At 54.1% G+C, this 16,391-nt stretch overlaps 1 protein-coding gene across 1 annotated transcript; it reads left to right on the top strand.

The window, feature by feature from the left end:
• Window positions 1-3,712: 3,712 nt before the first annotated feature.
• Window positions 3,713-7,899, top strand: RAX (retina and anterior neural fold homeobox; the record flags this gene model as incomplete). The annotated part of the gene is made up of 3 exons (XM_079784198.1): window positions 3,713-3,989; window positions 4,298-4,548; window positions 7,215-7,899. The coding sequence occupies 3 exons, from the start codon at window positions 3,713-3,715 to the stop codon at window positions 7,716-7,718; spliced, it is 1,032 nt and encodes a 343-aa protein (XP_079640324.1). The 3' UTR covers window positions 7,719-7,899.
• Window positions 7,900-16,391: the final 8,492 nt, after the last annotated feature.

Raw genomic sequence — 16,391 nt, 5'->3', positions numbered from 1 at the left:
TGTGTGTGTGAGATGATGATGATGATATGAGTTATGCTTTGCTTTGGCTGAAACTGCAGTTTAATTGCCTTCCTGAATGAACATGGAGTAGTGGGAGGTGATGGTCCCACAAGGTGGTATGAGACAGGTGGAGTTATTCCAGGATGAAACCATATCTACTAAGGGGATGACCACATGAGACAATCTATTTGTTTTATATACTTTATGAAGCGATAGCCCTTAAAGCGACATTTTTTTTGCTCAAACCTGAAACATCACTTCAAGGGAAAATTCCTAGAGGCTGTGGTCAAATGGCATGAACTCACTTTGTGACCGTGCCCCCTACCCACCCAGTGCTAAGGGAACTCTATAGACACTCATTTCTCTCAAGAGTGTTGTGGTGAAGCCATCTGCCTAGAATACTTCCAGAAACAGGCCCTTCTGCATGTACCCAAGAGAAAAGAGCCTCTTTATGCTGCCACTCCACAGAACTGCTGCTTGCATTTAGATTTTGTTTTGTTAGGACTCACCAGTCTCTATGCCCTTGCTCCCCAAAATCTTTCTCCCAACTTCTATTGTCTGTATTCTGCTTCCCACGTTACACAGAGCCTCCCTCTCTTAAGACACCCCATACCCCAATCACCCCACTCTCCTAACTTTTGGAAATGTTTCTCTGAGCTATGCCTGGTTTAAAGGGGCTTTAGCTGTGTCTCACTCCGGCCCCTGTGGGGTGGGTGGGAGGGGGAGTTTTCTTTGATCCACCTAATGAATTAATGAATTAAACAGAGGTGGAGTTCAGAAGCCAGGCTCCTTACTTTTGCTGAAGCTGGGCTGCTTATGAGCTGGCGTAACTGCCAGAAAATTGCTAGAAGAATTAGGGACACGGCCGAGTCCATTCATCGTCCCTAATCGAGTTCTTGGGAAATACACATGTAGATTAGCCCCTAACAATGACCCCCGGCTGATTGCTTGGAGTACCCTCCACCATGCCCACAATGGTATTGACTAGCTCTTTATGTCGCTCACAAAGGAAGCCCCAACCTCCCCTTGTCCCGCTTTGCCCTGTTTCCCCCCTAGTCCCTCACTAGTGGCTGTTGTAGTCTTTTCTGCTCCCCACCCCCCAGCCTCTGAAATAAACAGTAAATAAAAGCCAACCTCACCTGGGCCTATTAGGGAGAGCTGGGCAGTTCCAGAGGGAATTAACTTTGGAAAACAAGGCGCTAAGCCCCTTAGCGTGTGGGCAGGAGCTTAAGGAAACGCTGCCAATCTTTGTTTAACGGTGATTATAGAGATCAGTTTAATATTGGACAAGTTTACATAAAAAGCATTCTCAGTCAGAGGGGAAACCGAAAACACCAATTAATTATCCCTAAGGCCGCCTCTGGTCACCAAGGCCTCAGCATCCCAGCACCTGCTCCATGTAACGGTACATGGGACCTTGTGAGGTGCCAGCAGGCTGATTTGGGGCGGTGCCTTTGACCAAATCTCCTGGGCAGCCTGAGGAGAGCCGGGGGCGGGCTCCTTCACCTGGTTGTGGTGGGATCCTCGTCAGTCCGCCTGGACTCCAGCGCCTCTGTCTAGGGATTCTGACTTCACTTATTCCTACCTCAGCTTCTTAGATGTAGGATTCAGTCTCTGGGAAGACGCCTCAGGCTAAGCTGTGCTTTGATTCTTTCCAAACATCACCCTCTTCCTTAATAATTACGAAAGAGCCACAGCTGGGAAACACTGGACAAGGCCTCAGTCGGTCTGAGTTCTCGTCCTGACCCTTCCACTTAACAGCTGTATCCTATCACTTTGAGACTCTGTTTCCTCGTCTGTAAAATGGGCACAAATATGTATACGGTCCAGCTCACCTCACAGGGCTGTGGGGATCCGATGACAGGAAGAATGTGAAAGGATTCTAAAAAGTATAGTGATCTGCAAAGCACTATAAAACACATATTGATTTTCATTAATTTAGCGTTTTCTTAAAATTAAAAATAATTGAACTTGAATCCGTTTCTGGCTGCTTCAAACTCACATGCTTGCTCTTTAACTTACCTTTTTATGTTTGTATTAAAAAAATAAAGCGGTGTGTGTAATTAACTTCCCTCCATTTGCCCATTTAAGGATCCTTAGCTTAGTCACAGGTCAATTTCAATGTGGAGGATCCAAAGGTAGGCGTTTTTCTCTTGTTTCTTCTTTTGTCTTGTCTCCCGGGCTGGGCCTTACGCTCCTCAAGGCCAGGGGCCCTGGCCCTTCCTTTTCTTTGTGGGGCTGACAGGGCTTGCGTCAGAGCTGGACCCTCGGAAAGAACGCAGGAAACGCTTGTCTGAACGCAAAGGGAATAAATAAACGCGGGTGCAGGGAGGGGACGCCCCTGAGTGGAGATCAAGGCACCTGCAAAGATTTGTAAGACTCTCTAGGTCCTTTCCTAAAAGTCGTCGGCTTTTCAGGAAGCATTTAAGTTCCGCAAAGGCTGGTGTCCGCCTGGGGTCTGGCCTCAGCCAGCGGTCACAGCACTGGGGATGTGGACAAAAAAAAAAAAAAAAAAAAAAAAAGCACCCCTCTTCCCCCTTCCCCCAGAAATCATCTTTCCACTTGGCCTCCGAGCCGCTCCGGGCCACAGAAGCCTCGAGGGGTCTCCCAAAAGGAAAGAAATGCAAGCGGTTATGCCTGTAACTCCCAGAGAAGCTGGAGGCCTCCCCCACCCCTCCAGGTCCCTCCGCAGTCAGCCTGAGGTGGGGTCCTCTCCTCCGCCCGGGGAACTGGTGGGTGGGGAGGCTTCCCGCAGGACGCAGTCTGAGAGAGTGAGGATCTCCCGCCGGACTGAGCCCGGCAGCGCGTCCGCCTCGGGGCCTTCCAGTCTCCTGCTGGGCCAAGGGGCGCTGGAGGTCCCGGGCCCGCGGGCGCAGGTGGCCCCCCGCCTCCGGGCCGGTGCCGGAGTGGGGGAGTCCGCGCGCCAGTCGGAGAGGAGCAGTTAACACCGACATACAAAGTAAACCCCAAGTCCGGGCTCCGGACTTCGGAGCCCCAAGAGGATTGCCGTGGGGGTACCAAGGGGGACAGAGAGGGGAAATTAAAACGGAAAAGAAGGGCGGACTGACTTCCAACGCCGTGCAGCCAGGAAGCCTTTCCGAGGGTCGCCCCGGGCGCTCAGCCCCGCGCAGGCAGGAGCCTAGGGAGTGAGGGAGGTGAAGGGGGAGGTGAAGGGGGAGGTGAGTCCCAGGAGGAGGGAAGCCCAAGACCAAGAGGTGAGACCGAGGGCGTCGGGCCCACTGTGGCAAGGCGGGGGGCGCCGACCCCCAGACCCGGGTCCCCAGGCCTGTCGAACCCCACCGCTTGCCCCGGGGTGTGTTTGGAGTGTCTGAGGGAAGAGAAAGATGAGAGGTGCTGCCCCCGCCTGGGGGATCCGCCCGCTCCGGGGCGGGGGTGGGGGTGACTGGGTAGGGAGCCAGAGGGGAGGAGCCGGGGTGAGTGGGCTCGCAGCCTTTAGGCCCCGAAGCCCCAGCTCCCGGGAGTCGCACCTTCGACTCCTGCAGTGACCCAGGCGGCCGCGGGCCGAGCGCTCGCCCCCCCTCCAGCAAGCGCAGCTCCGCCGGCGTCGCCCGCCGAGCTTGACCTTGGGTCGGTAGCCATCGGGTTGGACGGCCGCACAAGGGAAGCATCGTCTCGGAGCCTCTTCTCTGTCTCCAAAGCAGACGGCGCTGCCGAGAGCGCGGGCCGCGCCCTCCTGCCTCCCGCTCTCCCCATGCACCTGCCCGGCTGCGCCCCAGCCATGGCCGACGGCAGCTTCTCGCTCGCCGGCCACCTGCTCCGCAGCCCGGGCGGGAGCACCTCGCGGCTGCACAGCATCGAAGCCATCCTGGGCTTTACCAAGGACGACGGGATCCTCGGCTCCTTCGCAGCGGAGCCGGGCGCCGGGGGCACCAAGGAGCGAGATAGGAGGCCGGGCGCGAGGGCTGCCTGCCCTAAGGCGCCCGCGGGAGGCGCCCCGCCCTGCCCGCCGCCCGCTCCGGAGTACGAAGGTGAGTGCGCACCCGGGCTGCTGCGAGGCCCCAGGGAGCCCCGACTTAGAAACGCTGCGGGACACAGAGCCCTGCCTTACTTTTTATCAAGGCACCTGGGTGCGGGTTTGATAGCAGGGGCTTCCGATTTGAGTTCAGAGAAAGCTTAGGGGCGCCTCGCAGCTCTCACCCGGGCCCCCCTCCCCCACCCTGCACCCGCCCGGTCATCTCGGAGCCCGCAACTGGCGGCCAGTGCCCAAGGGTAGGAGGGGTGGGTCCAGGGAGACTCCCGGGAGTGCCTCTGACCTTCCGGGGCCCCGCCGTCCCAGGCCCCCGCCCCTACTGCCCCAAGGAGTCCGGGGAGGCGCGGCCGAGCCCAGGGCTGCCCGTCGGACCCGCGGGCGACGCGAAGCTGTCGGAGGAGGAGCCGCCGAAGAAGAAGCACCGGAGGAACCGCACCACCTTCACCACGTACCAGCTGCACGAGCTGGAGCGAGCGTTCGAGAAGTCCCACTACCCCGACGTGTACAGCCGCGAGGAGCTGGCGGGCAAGGTCAACCTCCCCGAGGTCCGGGTCCAGGTAAAGCGCCCCTGTCGTCCCCCGGGAGGGCCCGAGCCCAAGCTGCAGCCAATGCTCCCTTGAGTCCCCGGAGCCCACGCATTTATGATGCCACTTTTCCCATTGGCCTTCCTCGGCTGGGCTGGCCAGAGCCCCAGACGAGCGTCACAGATCTTCTTCCGTGCGCCCCGCGCCGTCCTCGGGGCATTCGGTGCCAGGTCGCAGTTCCCCATCCCCTTTGCGGTCTCCGTCTTCGGAGCTAAAAGAGGGGAATTGGGAACGGCGGGCAAGGACGGCGCTTTAGTCGCAGCCAGGATGGGGTGTGTGTGGAGGGGTGAGTACTGAGTAGAGAGGGAATGTAGGCAGCAGCTGAGGGTCCCCAGACTGGGACCCCGAATGCCACCCTAGTCGCCAGCTGCGATTACCCTGTTTAAAACCCAAAACCCCGTCTTCCTGCGAGGGGCCTGGCGCCTCGCAGTTGAAACTTTCCGTGGATTTGTTTAAGGACCTGACTTCTGCTTCTCTGGTGCACATCCAACCAAGCTTCCCTCTGCTGCGGAGGCCTTTTCCTTTTTCTGTAAAGGGGTTTTTGCTTTAATTAAAGCTGAATTATCTTTAATCCCTGATCATTAAAATATTTGAAAGCCTTAAATATTTGCTAGTCATCTGTGAAAAATCTGGGAGGATTTCCAAATTGGGAGAGTTTGCAGAGGCCTGAAAGGAGTCACTGGGAACAAGTTTCACTGCATGTGAAAGGCCGGGGAGCTAAAGGGGTGTGGGTGTGTGTGCGTGTGCGCAATCGGGCTGAATTAGATTTCCAGGAAGTGAGATACTCAGATGGCTGGGGCGTTCAGCCTTGTCTTAAAAGTAAAAGGGGACAAGCTCTTGTCGTTGTCTCTTCTGCTCAGTTTGAGGGTTTAAAGTAACGAGTAGATGTCACGGTTTTAAAACACAGTTTCCTAATGTGGCTCAGGATTAACTGGCAAGGACAGTTCAATTTCTCCTAAACGGGGCCATGAGGCTGCGATGGTTTCGTGGGAGCAGTGGGCATATTAGCACCTGCTGTGCAGGGAGGCCGGCTGGCCGTAGGAAGAGGAAAAGCGTCAAGTGAAAGATGAAAAAGAGGAGAGCCAAGCCTTCCAGTGCCCTGCGGGATAGAGGCGCGGCCGCTCGGGGGCTGCCTTCATACCTGAGGCCGCCTCTGTCCCACTTTCCTTCCTCCCTCTTTACTCGTCCTCTGGCTTGTCCTTCTGGCTTGTCCTCCTGAGAACAGTGTCTGTGACTTCTCTGTGACCACAGGGCCAGCACAGTGTCCAGAGTGTGGTGGGTGCTTAGGGCAGGGCTACGATGTAATCAGATGGGGGTGGGGTGCTAAGCAGGGTCTCCAGCTGTGCTGAGGCAGCAGTGTGAGAGCTGACTTCCCAGGCCTTTAGCCCTCCAACTGGGGATACAGGATCGATCTGAAGACCACAGCTGGTATTTTGGGGGATGGAGTGGGAGACATCCTGAGAAACAGGGGAGCAGAGGATGGGAACCCTCACCCAAATCCCAGCCTTACACACGCTTGCCCTGCTCTGCTCAGGTGCTGGTGGCTCTTTTCTCAGCTCCCCTGGAGGTGCCCCTCCCCACTCTTATGGACTTACAACTGCTTTCTGTCTCTAAAGTCTCTAAAGTCACATCTACCCCCCCCCCATTTTCCTTCATAAATATATCACTGAAGCCACCAGTTTGTCCAAAGTTCTTTCTGGATACTCCCCTAAGCTAGACCAATTCTCCCCAAGAATTGTTTGTTTCTGAGGATGTAACTGTAGTGAAACCCTAACTGCACCCTTTCTTGTGATTTTATCAAATCAAGCATGGATGTTTCATTGTTAAGAGACCAGACTTCACTCTGGCATGCACTTTCCATATGTAAAGAAAAAAAAAAAAGACTTGAACTCATCGAACCCATCTTAGGGTAATGTCAGAACTAACGCCACAAAGTAGAAGTAGATATAATAAACTATTATAATCATCAAAAGCCATTTATAAGAAATATCAGAAATTCTAAATGAATATCAATTAAATAAAAATAAAAATCTTACTAAAGCAGCAACTCAAATATACTTAGGATAAAGCTCACACTTTTCTAATAGTTATCACCACCAGTTATTCATGGAAATAATAACTGTATTTTAGCATCCAGTGGTGCCAGTTACAGTGCTTAGAGTATTTGTTTATATACATGTTTATCACAGCGACAAAGGGTATGTAAAGCACAGAAAGTCTGATGGGGGGCGGGGTGGGCTACTGAGAGCTGAGCCACCAGGGCGGAAGCAGAGTCTAAAACGCAGTGTCAGGAGGGGCTGCCAACCAGCAGGTCACAGAAATGGGTGAGATCTGGATTCCAACGCCCCACGGTCTGATTCCAGGGTTAACTGCACTCTTTTGGAAACAGATACAACCATAGCTATCGGTGAGATAAACAGGGACAAGTGTGGCACAAGGAGACCCAGAGAAAAGGGAGGAGGAGGAAAGAGCCAAAAAGGACCAAGGAAGAGGACAGATAATGCCAGTAGGGGATGAAGGGGGGGGGGGGGGGGGGAAGAAGTAGGTGCGAGATGGTCGCGCCCCAGTTTTACTTGGGGGTTGGTGAGGGGTGAGCTGGCTGGGCTGCAGCCCCACGGCCGCTGTGCCGCCTTCCGCAGGTGTGGTTCCAGAACCGACGGGCCAAGTGGCGACGGCAGGAGAAGCTGGAGGTGTCGTCCATGAAGCTGCAGGACTCGCCCCTCCTCTCCTTCAGCCGCTCCCCGCCCTCGGCGGCTCTGGCGCCCCTCGGGGCGGGCTCTGGCGGCGGCGGCGGCGGCGGGCCGGCGGGGGGCGCCCTGCCGCTGGAGTCGTGGCTCGGGCCGCCGTTGCCGGGCGGGGGCGCCACGGCGCTGCAGAGCCTGCCGGGCTTCGGGCCGCCGGCGCAGAGCCTTCCCGCCAGCTACACGCCGCCGCCGCCGCCGCCGCCCTTCCTGAACTCGCCGCCGCTGGGCCCCGGCCTGCAGCCTCTGGCGCCGCCGCCGCCCGCCTACCCCTGCGGGCCCGGCTTCGGGGACAAGTTCCCGCTGGACGAGGCGGACCCGCGCAACAGCAGCATCGCGGCGCTGCGCCTGAAGGCCAAGGAGCACATCCAGGCCATCGGGAAGCCGTGGCAGGCACTCTAGGGGCGCGGGGACCAAATGGGCGCCAGACAGCCCTTCTGGAGCCGACCACGAACCGCCAGCGTGCACCCCTTCTCCCTGGGTCCCCCGACGGCCACTCCTTCCCCGTGCAGCCTGAAGCTGCAGCCAGGCTTGGGTCTTGGGTGCGCGTCTGTTCCTGACTCAGCCCGGAGGACTGACCCTCAGGCCGACCGAGGCCCCTTAGCCACCCCAACCCCCAGAGACCCCCAGCCTCGCTGCTGGAGGGGGAGAAGCGAGCGGCCCGGCCATGTCCGAGGGACCCAAAGCGCCTGACCTCGGCGGTTCCCTGGCGGCGTGGCAACCCCAGATAACGACAACTGGGAGGAAGGGGGGGAGGGGCGGAGGGCGGGGAAATAGGGTTTGAAGACTTGTTTGTATAAATAGTTTCAAAGTATTTGAGAAAGTATTGAAAATTAAAGATTTACTTGTTTTGGTTTGACTCTAGTTAAACGCCCTCGGGACTGCGGTGGTGGGAGGAGAGTGTGGGTGTGAATGGGAGAGGGACTGTGGAGTGGGCCGGGGATGAGAGGGGGGCACGGAAAGTAGAAGCGTGCGAGGAATCGGGGCCCCTGCGGTACCCTCCGAGCGCAGTGTGCTTCCGCAGACGCTGTGTCCCCACCCTGGACAGTGTCCCCACCCTGCACAGTGTCCCCACCCTGGACAGTGTCCCCATTCCCAACACGGCGGCGTCCCGGCCCAGAGCTGCTCCTTCCCTGGCGCGGCAGGGCGCGTGCGAATGCGCGGCGTTGGGGTGTCTGGAGCCTAAGGCTCAGCTGCCTGTGCGCTACCCCAACAGTCCGGCTGAGGCTGCCACTTTGAAGGAAGGACCCCCCAATGGGAAGCGTCTGCACCACCTTCCCAGGGGGAGAACTGAACTTCTCGAAGCCCCTGGCGGCCCGGCCTCCCTCTTCCCAGTGCGCCGCGGCCCAGGCCCCTCTCAGAGCATTGTCCAGGTCACCAGGTCGGCGCCAGCCCTGGTACCCAGGGTCCATGTCCTCCATCCTCCGAATTCCCGGAGCGACTTTCCCTTTCCTGAGCCCCGCGCCTCTCTCTCGCCCCCTCCCCCAACTCGCCCCGCACCCCCCCCCCACCCCGCACCCAGCGGTTCCGGTTAATCCACGCTGGGAATGTGTCCTGGAGCGCTCTGTGCCCAACGGGGAAGGCACGTCCCGCGGGGCATTGTGGACAGTATCTGCAGTTCTCTGGCTCCGGCTCTGGGGTGGAGAAGGAACCCGGAGGTCCCCGGGGCTTCAGAAGCTCCCCGGGCTCTCACGGGTAAAGGAGGGCCCGGGACTCCCACGCTGAGAGGCTGTGGTATCCGAAATTGACCCTGGAAGCTGGGCGGCGGGTCCCCTAGCTAGGCTTACACCCGGAAAGATGCCGCCAGAGCCTTAGCATCAGCCGCCTACCGTCTGTCGGTGGTTAGCACGTTAGTAACCACCCAGTCCCCCGCCCCTTCCTAGTCAGAATGAAGCCCACCTCTGGGAGGTGGGTAGGATGGAATGAGATCACCTGTAAGTCTTTTGTATAAATTGTCAATGACCCGGCATGAAGCCCTCCGCGTTGTGGGTCGTTTCTCTGATCCCCGCAGCATCACCGCGCTGCGCTGGGCTTCCTAAAACCTCCTTGGGAGGATGAGTGTTCCGAGCTTGGGGTAGAGGGTGTCATTGCAGAACTCAGGCCTTGCCACGCCCGGTTCGAGAGGCTGTGGCATACACAGGGCTATGTATACTAGCCCTTCCTCTGGTGTCTTGCACATAGTAGGTTGGTCACTAAGCATTTATTTAATCGGTTGTTTCCCCCCCAAGATATAAGAAAGAATACCTGCGCTTTCGCTCAAAAGATGTTCCTTGGGGAAATGGATGAAGTGGCCCAAGTGATCTCAGCTCTTGGCAAGAAACAATAGGTAAACTCGATGAATGCATAAGTAAATTTCTTTCAGGTTGGCTTGTCCTCTTTCATTCTTTAACACCTAGGAATAATTTATTCAGAAAACGCCCAAATTCGCTGCCCTCTCCCTCTGCCTGCCCTCGTTATTCTTATCAGAGTCTGGGCCCATCCCCACATCAGCATTTTCTTCACTTTTCTTAGATTACTTCCACAATTGTTCATTTTGTTTCCTCTCTGCCATTTTTCTTTCTATTCTTTTTTTAAATATATATTTTTCTCGATTTCAGAGAGGAAAGGAGAGGGAGAGAGAAATGGAAACACCAGTGATGAGAGAATCATTAATTGGCTGCTTCCTGCACAACCCCTACTGGGGATCCATACCGTAACCTGGGCGTGTGCCCCGACCTGAAATGAAACCATGACCTCCTGGTTCATAGGTGTGGCTCGACCACTGAGCCACACTGGCTGGGCTCTATTTTTTTTTTTTATCCACATTTTTTCCCACCACCTCCTTCTCCTCCTTTACTGTTTAGTTCAGTTTGAGAGTGGATATTCTGCTAAACCATCTCATTAGGTATCAACAATTTGAGCCATTTCAACTGGATTTCAGGATTCCTTAGGAAATGATAATAAAATTGCTGAAGGTTAATGATCACTGAAAACTATGTGCCAAACAGGCTTCTAAGTGGTTTACATCTATCTGTTGACTCATCGAAGACTCACAACCACCCTACCAGGAAGATACACTTAGCCCTATTTTATAAAGGAGGAAACTGAGGCACAGAGAGGTTGCCCCAGTTAGCAGCCTTGTAATATCTGGAGCTGTAACAACCACAAGCTGGGTCCGTTCCCCGTCATAGTGCCCGCCCAGGAAACATTTGCTGAATAAGTGCTCCTCATTTCAGTTCCCAAGAACAGCTCGTTAGACCACCTGGAAACCGAGATTCTGAGAGGTGGGCGTGAGCTGTGAGTGCTTTTCTGGGCCTCCTGGGGAGGGCTGGACCACACCCCAGTCTCAGCGCCCCCACCCCATCCCCAGGGGCTGCCTAGCAGGGCAACTCCAAAGTCGGAGACTCTTGCTGCCGGCTGCAGCCGAACTGGTGCAGGTGAGACTGGAAGCCAGACCTTAACTCAGACTGGAGGTGAGAATGGCTCCTGGCAAGGAGCTTTAGAGCCCCCAGACCACCCTGAAGCGCTTGGGGCCGCTGCTCACGCTCAGGGCTACAGAAATCGCTTTGCGGAGGCGCTGGCTTCCAAAACTAGACTGAGCTGGCTCTGATTTGGGGCGGGCACCCGGGACTCCGGGGAAAGGCCTCCCCAGTAAGCCCGCATCACTTGGGAAATGGTTGTTGAGTCTTCGCAATGAGCCTGAGGGTCCACTGAAGGGGAACCAGAACCAGTTGCGAGTGGCCTTACGGGGTTCAGAAAGACACAGCGACCCAGATGGAGGCGGGCCTTGGTCCAGGCCGACTGGGGTCCCGTCCATCATAGAGGGAGGCTTGGCGACCCTTTCCCAGAAGATGACGTCTGCTCTGGCCGCGGGAGGCAAGCAGGTGAGTCAGAAGAAGGGCTATTTTGGGCTCCTGGGAATCCTGTTGGGCGGCGCCCAGGGCGGGGCGCTAAGAACAAGGGGGCGCGCGGGAAAGGACGCATCGAATTGGACCGCTGGCGACAGACAGGGGGAGTCAGACGCAGCCCTGGTCCCGCACCCCGACCGTCCGCCGCGCTCGCCCGGGACCCTCTGCTGACCCTGTGCGGAGCCGGCCACCCGGCTCCCGGCCTCCAGCAGTCTCCCCCGCGGCGGTGGGGGAGCTTCAGGTTCGCGATTTTCCCCCGGAGGAGTCTCTTCCTGGACGCCAGGGTGTCTTGTCCGTGGTGCGCACCACGGCTCCCCGCCTCTGGGGCGATTTTTTCTCTACCGCCAGGTCGCTGGGGACTGAGGGTTCCTCTCTCCCGCTCGCTTGTCTCCAGAGCCGCGGGGTCCAAGACAGCCCAGCCCCCTGGAGCTCTCTTTACTGGGTGTCCTGGGGCCCCGCGCTGCAGCTCCAGGCCCGTCCAAGCTGTGCATCCATCAGGGGTTTCCCGCTCCCGGAACCCCGTTCTGCCCCCTGCGGGTCCGCGCTCCCACCTCCGCCGCCCTGAGGATGGTCAGAGCTATTGTAGGTGACGGGAGGACTCGGGGAGTCCTTGGGAGGGGCAGGCTGCCCCAGAGGCCAGCAAGTGAACTGGGCAGCCCCGCTGTGTGCAAGTGGAACAGTTATCAAACCAGGGAAGACAACCCTGCCCGCCCCCGCCCCGCCCTAGTGAACCTAGGCTCCCGCCAGTGGAGGGAGGGAATCCCGATCCTGGCCGCTCGCCGCCGGATTCATCGGTTCATTGACAGTCTTCGCGGAGACCTCGGAGGGAAGCGGGGACAGTAGGGACTCCGCTTCCGAGGAGCCGGGTCCCTCCTGCGGGCAGAGTAGGGTAGGGACGTCAAGGTGTGGGCCCAGCCGACCCTAGGACTTTAGCATTTGAGGTGCTGTCAATGCCGCCACCCTACACACACACACACACACACACACACACACACACGCACACACACGCACACACGCACAACTCCAGTCCCAGTCCCAGGACCAGGAAGCTGGCAGGAAAAGACTTTTAGGGAAGATAATAAGAATGAGAATTTGGCATTTCCTCTGCTCCGGAAGACAGAGTCCGCCCCGCCCCGCCCCGCCTGGGAGCTCAGCCGGCGTCCTAAACCGCCTGGGAAAGGGGAGGCTCTGCCGCGCCAAACGGGGGGGGGGGGGGGGGGGGGGGGGGAGGGGCGCAGGACCCTTCAAAGAGCCCCATGGCGCACTCAGTGCCAATGTCGTCTTCTTAATTGGGAACTGGCTCTAATGATCTGACCTCAGTTTGTTAACTGCACAATAGTGGGCAGAGTTAATGACTCATTCGTGGTTAATTTCTTAACTGCCTTAACCGCTCACTGTAAAAGCCCTTTCCTAAAACTGGATCAAATCATCTAGATCCTTGGCCAAGTCTCACAGCCTATATAATTTTATTAACCAATGTAACCCCAATAAATTCAATTAAAAATTCCTTTAGAATCCCATAAATCTCGTGACATGTAACTACTGGGCGGGACACCATCATGACAGGCAGCTAAGCTACCTGACTGGGTTATATTGCTACGGGCAGCTACTACCAGGACAAGCAGCTACTGTTGCCAGAAGCAGCTATAATCAGGACAGGCAGCCACTGTTTCCAGAGGTAGCCACTATCGTGAGAGGCACCTGCTGTCACGAGTTGAACACATTATGGCGAGAGACAGCCAGTCTCTCCAGAGGCAGCTACAGAGGCCAGACTTTGTCAGGAAAGGCATGATAGGTAATAATAAGGGGCGAAATATAATATGGTCTCGAATGGGAAAAGGCAGCTTGTGATGATACAATAAGATATAATTCTTGCTTCCTTCCGAAGAATGGGGTGTAGCCATTGTTTCCTGCTGCCCTCACACACTGCTGGTGGAAACGGGACCTGGTGCAGTTGCTTTGGAAAGCAAAGCTGGCCCTAGTTGGTTTGGCTCAGTGGATAGACCGTCGACCTGCGGACTGAAGGGTCCCAGGTTCGATTCTGGTCAAGGGCACATGCTCGGGTTGCAGGCTCGATCCCCAGTAGGGGGCGTGCAGGAGGCAGCCAATCAATGATTCCCTCTCATCATTGATGTTTCTATCTCTCTCTCCCTTCTTATCTGAAATCAATAAAAGTATATTTCTAAAAAAGAAAGTAAATCTGGCAATTCTTCAAACTATTAAATATACTAGTATGTAGTTACTATATCACCTATCAATTCTGGCCAAGAGAAATGAAAACAGGTCCACACAGAAATTTGAACGTGAATGCTTATACCATCATTTTTCATAATAGCCAAAAGGTGTAAACAATCCAAATGTCCATCAACAGTTGAAGTAATAAACAAAATGTGGTATGGACATGTGGTGGATTATTATTTGACCATAAAAAGAGAAAAAGTACTGCTACATGCTACAACATGGGTGAATCTTGAAAACATTATACCATATAAATGGAAATTTATATGAAAACCCAGGTAAGAAACCCATAAAGACGGAAAGTAGATTCATGGTTGCTTTGTTCTGGAGGAGGGGCAGGGGATGGGGGACATAGAGGGTGACAGGTAAAGGATATGGGATTTCTTCTGGAGGTAATGGAAATTTCCCTAAATTGCCTATGATGATGGATGGTTACACTTATCTTTGACCCAACCAAATAAGTGTACTCTCCATGAGTGAATAGTATGATATGTGAAATCACATCTCAATAAAGCTGTTAAAAAACAAGTCTTCCCACAAACTCTTGCTGCTTCCACCCATTTCAAGTACTCACATTGGAATAATTTTTCTAAACACCATTTTCAACGTGTTGCTCTCTTGCCAGATGAAACTTTTCCAAGTCAATAAAGATGTCATCAATTCAGCTAACATACATTGCATGCCCACTATCTTAGGCAGTGATAAATACATCCACACACTTTTTCTGCCATTTCAAATTTTAACTCCTCTTTCTGCCTTCAAGGCTTATCTGCATGACTTTCCCATTGGCCTTCTCAGAAATAGAGACCCTCTGCTCTACACAAATGACCTTGACTGTGGCTTGCTCTCCCCAGTTCCTCCTCTATATTATTGCTCAAGGTGGACAACACCTTTTTTATCCAAAATAACAGACCAGCCTAACGCACCAGCTCTCCTGGAAAAGAGGCAATGGCTTAAATTCACACTGTGAGCTTGTTCCTGCTATTTCACCTAGATGAATACTACATGCCCTCTGTCTAGGTCACTTTTTTCTTCTTTCCTTGAAGTTTTCTATCCCTAGTTCAAAGCACATCTCCTTCCAGAAGCTCTCATGGTTTTACATACCTAGTCTTTTCTTACTTTTCCCAGATCGCTCTGTGATTCCTTCCTTAATCCCTCCCCCATCTCTTGCCCTTTTATAGAGCAAACAAGCCCTCAGTAAATGTGACTGCCTGGCAGTCGACCAAAAGTCTGCTCAAGACTCAAGGGTTAGCCTGCTAAACTTTGAACTCAAACTCAAACAGCAGCTCTCCTGTCTTTTCTATATTTTGTTTCATTTAGGGTAAGGAGCACTCCTGTCAGATTACTATCATAGAGCCATGATTGGGCTCCTTGTCAGGAGATCACAGGATCCTCAGTTCTGTCACGGACTTGACATGTGGCCTCAGGCAAGGCGATCTCACTCAGGCAGAAGTTCTTTGCCTGTAAGACCTAAGGGCTGGACCAGAGGACTTCTAATAAGTATCCTCTCAGCGCACAATGCTGATGCTCATTCAGTAACTTAGCTGAGGGTGCCACCTGATGGCTACCTTGAGAACTTCACCTGCTGGTTGTGCACTGGAAGTTTTCTAATAAAATGCCTCCTCCCAGAATCGCCAGAAATGAATGAGAAAGGCCTTTCCTCAGCCTAGTAACGCCCTCCTCTCTGAGTCCTCCCAAGTCCAGGGGCTTGATGATGCCCATTGAGTGGAAAGCTTCCCCTTTTCCTTTCAGAACCCGCCCCGCCTCCACACACACACACCAGGTCAACCCAGCCAGGGGGATTCTTACATCATTAACCACCTTCAGAGAAACCAGGGGGCCCAGGAAGCTTCTGCTTTTATGTTCTCATGCCCTTCCATCATTAAAGTTAGGCAGGAATTGCTTCTAAATTGTGTACATGAATCAAACGTGATTTACTAACCTCTTAAACCTTTCATGAAAAAATACTTGATAGAATGAGCCCTAAAGGATGGCAATTCTTAATTCAAAGTGAATGAGCCCTAAAGGATGGCAATTTCTAATTCAAAGTCAATTAATTAAAATAATTATATTAAGGATAGAATTTTATATGCCTGGGCAGTAAAAATATTTTATACATGGTATCCTCTTCCTGGTATCCTTCCAAACACAGCAACTAGGTAATAAGTTTAGGCCTATCATTAGACATTATATACTGTTAGTGCCCTGGTGCATGGATCCGTGCACATTGAAAGAAAATTAACTAAAGGTGGCTGGCAGGGCAGGACTGGGTGAGATGGGCTGGACACGCCCTGGAGCCAACCTCCTGAGGTCCCTCCCCTGCCAGCTGCACCTGGGACACTGTCATGGCTCGAAGGTCATCTGCAGAGTGAGCGGGGTCCCTCCAGCAGGTGGGGTCCCTCAGCCTGGCCTGCAGTAATTGGGCCAAAACCAGCTCTTGGACATCCCCTGAGGGGTTTGTATTGTGACAGGGCAGTCCTCAGGTGATGCACCCAGGAATCGGGCTCTCTCCTCTCTGGTTCAGAGTGCATCACCCCAGAACCACTGCTGCCAAGTCACTGCAGCTTGGCAGCTCCTGTGTTGAGCGTCTGCCCCTGGTGGTCAGTGCGCATCATAGCTGGTCGGACAGTCAAAGGGTCACTTAGCCTTTTCTATATATAGATAAGATTTCCACTCAGGTTAGTTTCTAATACCTGGTATTTAATACCAAGGTATAAATGACTTAAATATCCTAACATACCAGCCGACTAGAAATATTTACATTTTAAAGGTGTATTTCTGGAGATATAATGCCAACACAAAGAATAAATCTTGAAGAGTAGAATTTAAGTGTGTAAAAAATTGGGTAGGTAGATGCTTTGAGGTTTAGTGACCTTTATGGCCACCCTCCAATTAGCACAAGTGACCAACATGCTGGTGATACTTAAGGCTCATGGGCAGGAAAGGATAT

The sequence above is a fragment of the Cnephaeus nilssonii genome, assembly GCF_951640355.1.
Source record: "Cnephaeus nilssonii genome assembly, chromosome: 11".
Classification (NCBI taxonomy): Eukaryota; Metazoa; Chordata; class Mammalia; order Chiroptera; family Vespertilionidae; genus Cnephaeus; species Cnephaeus nilssonii.
Note: the sequence above shows the minus strand (reverse complement) of the source record. Positions and strands in the feature narration are given on the sequence as shown.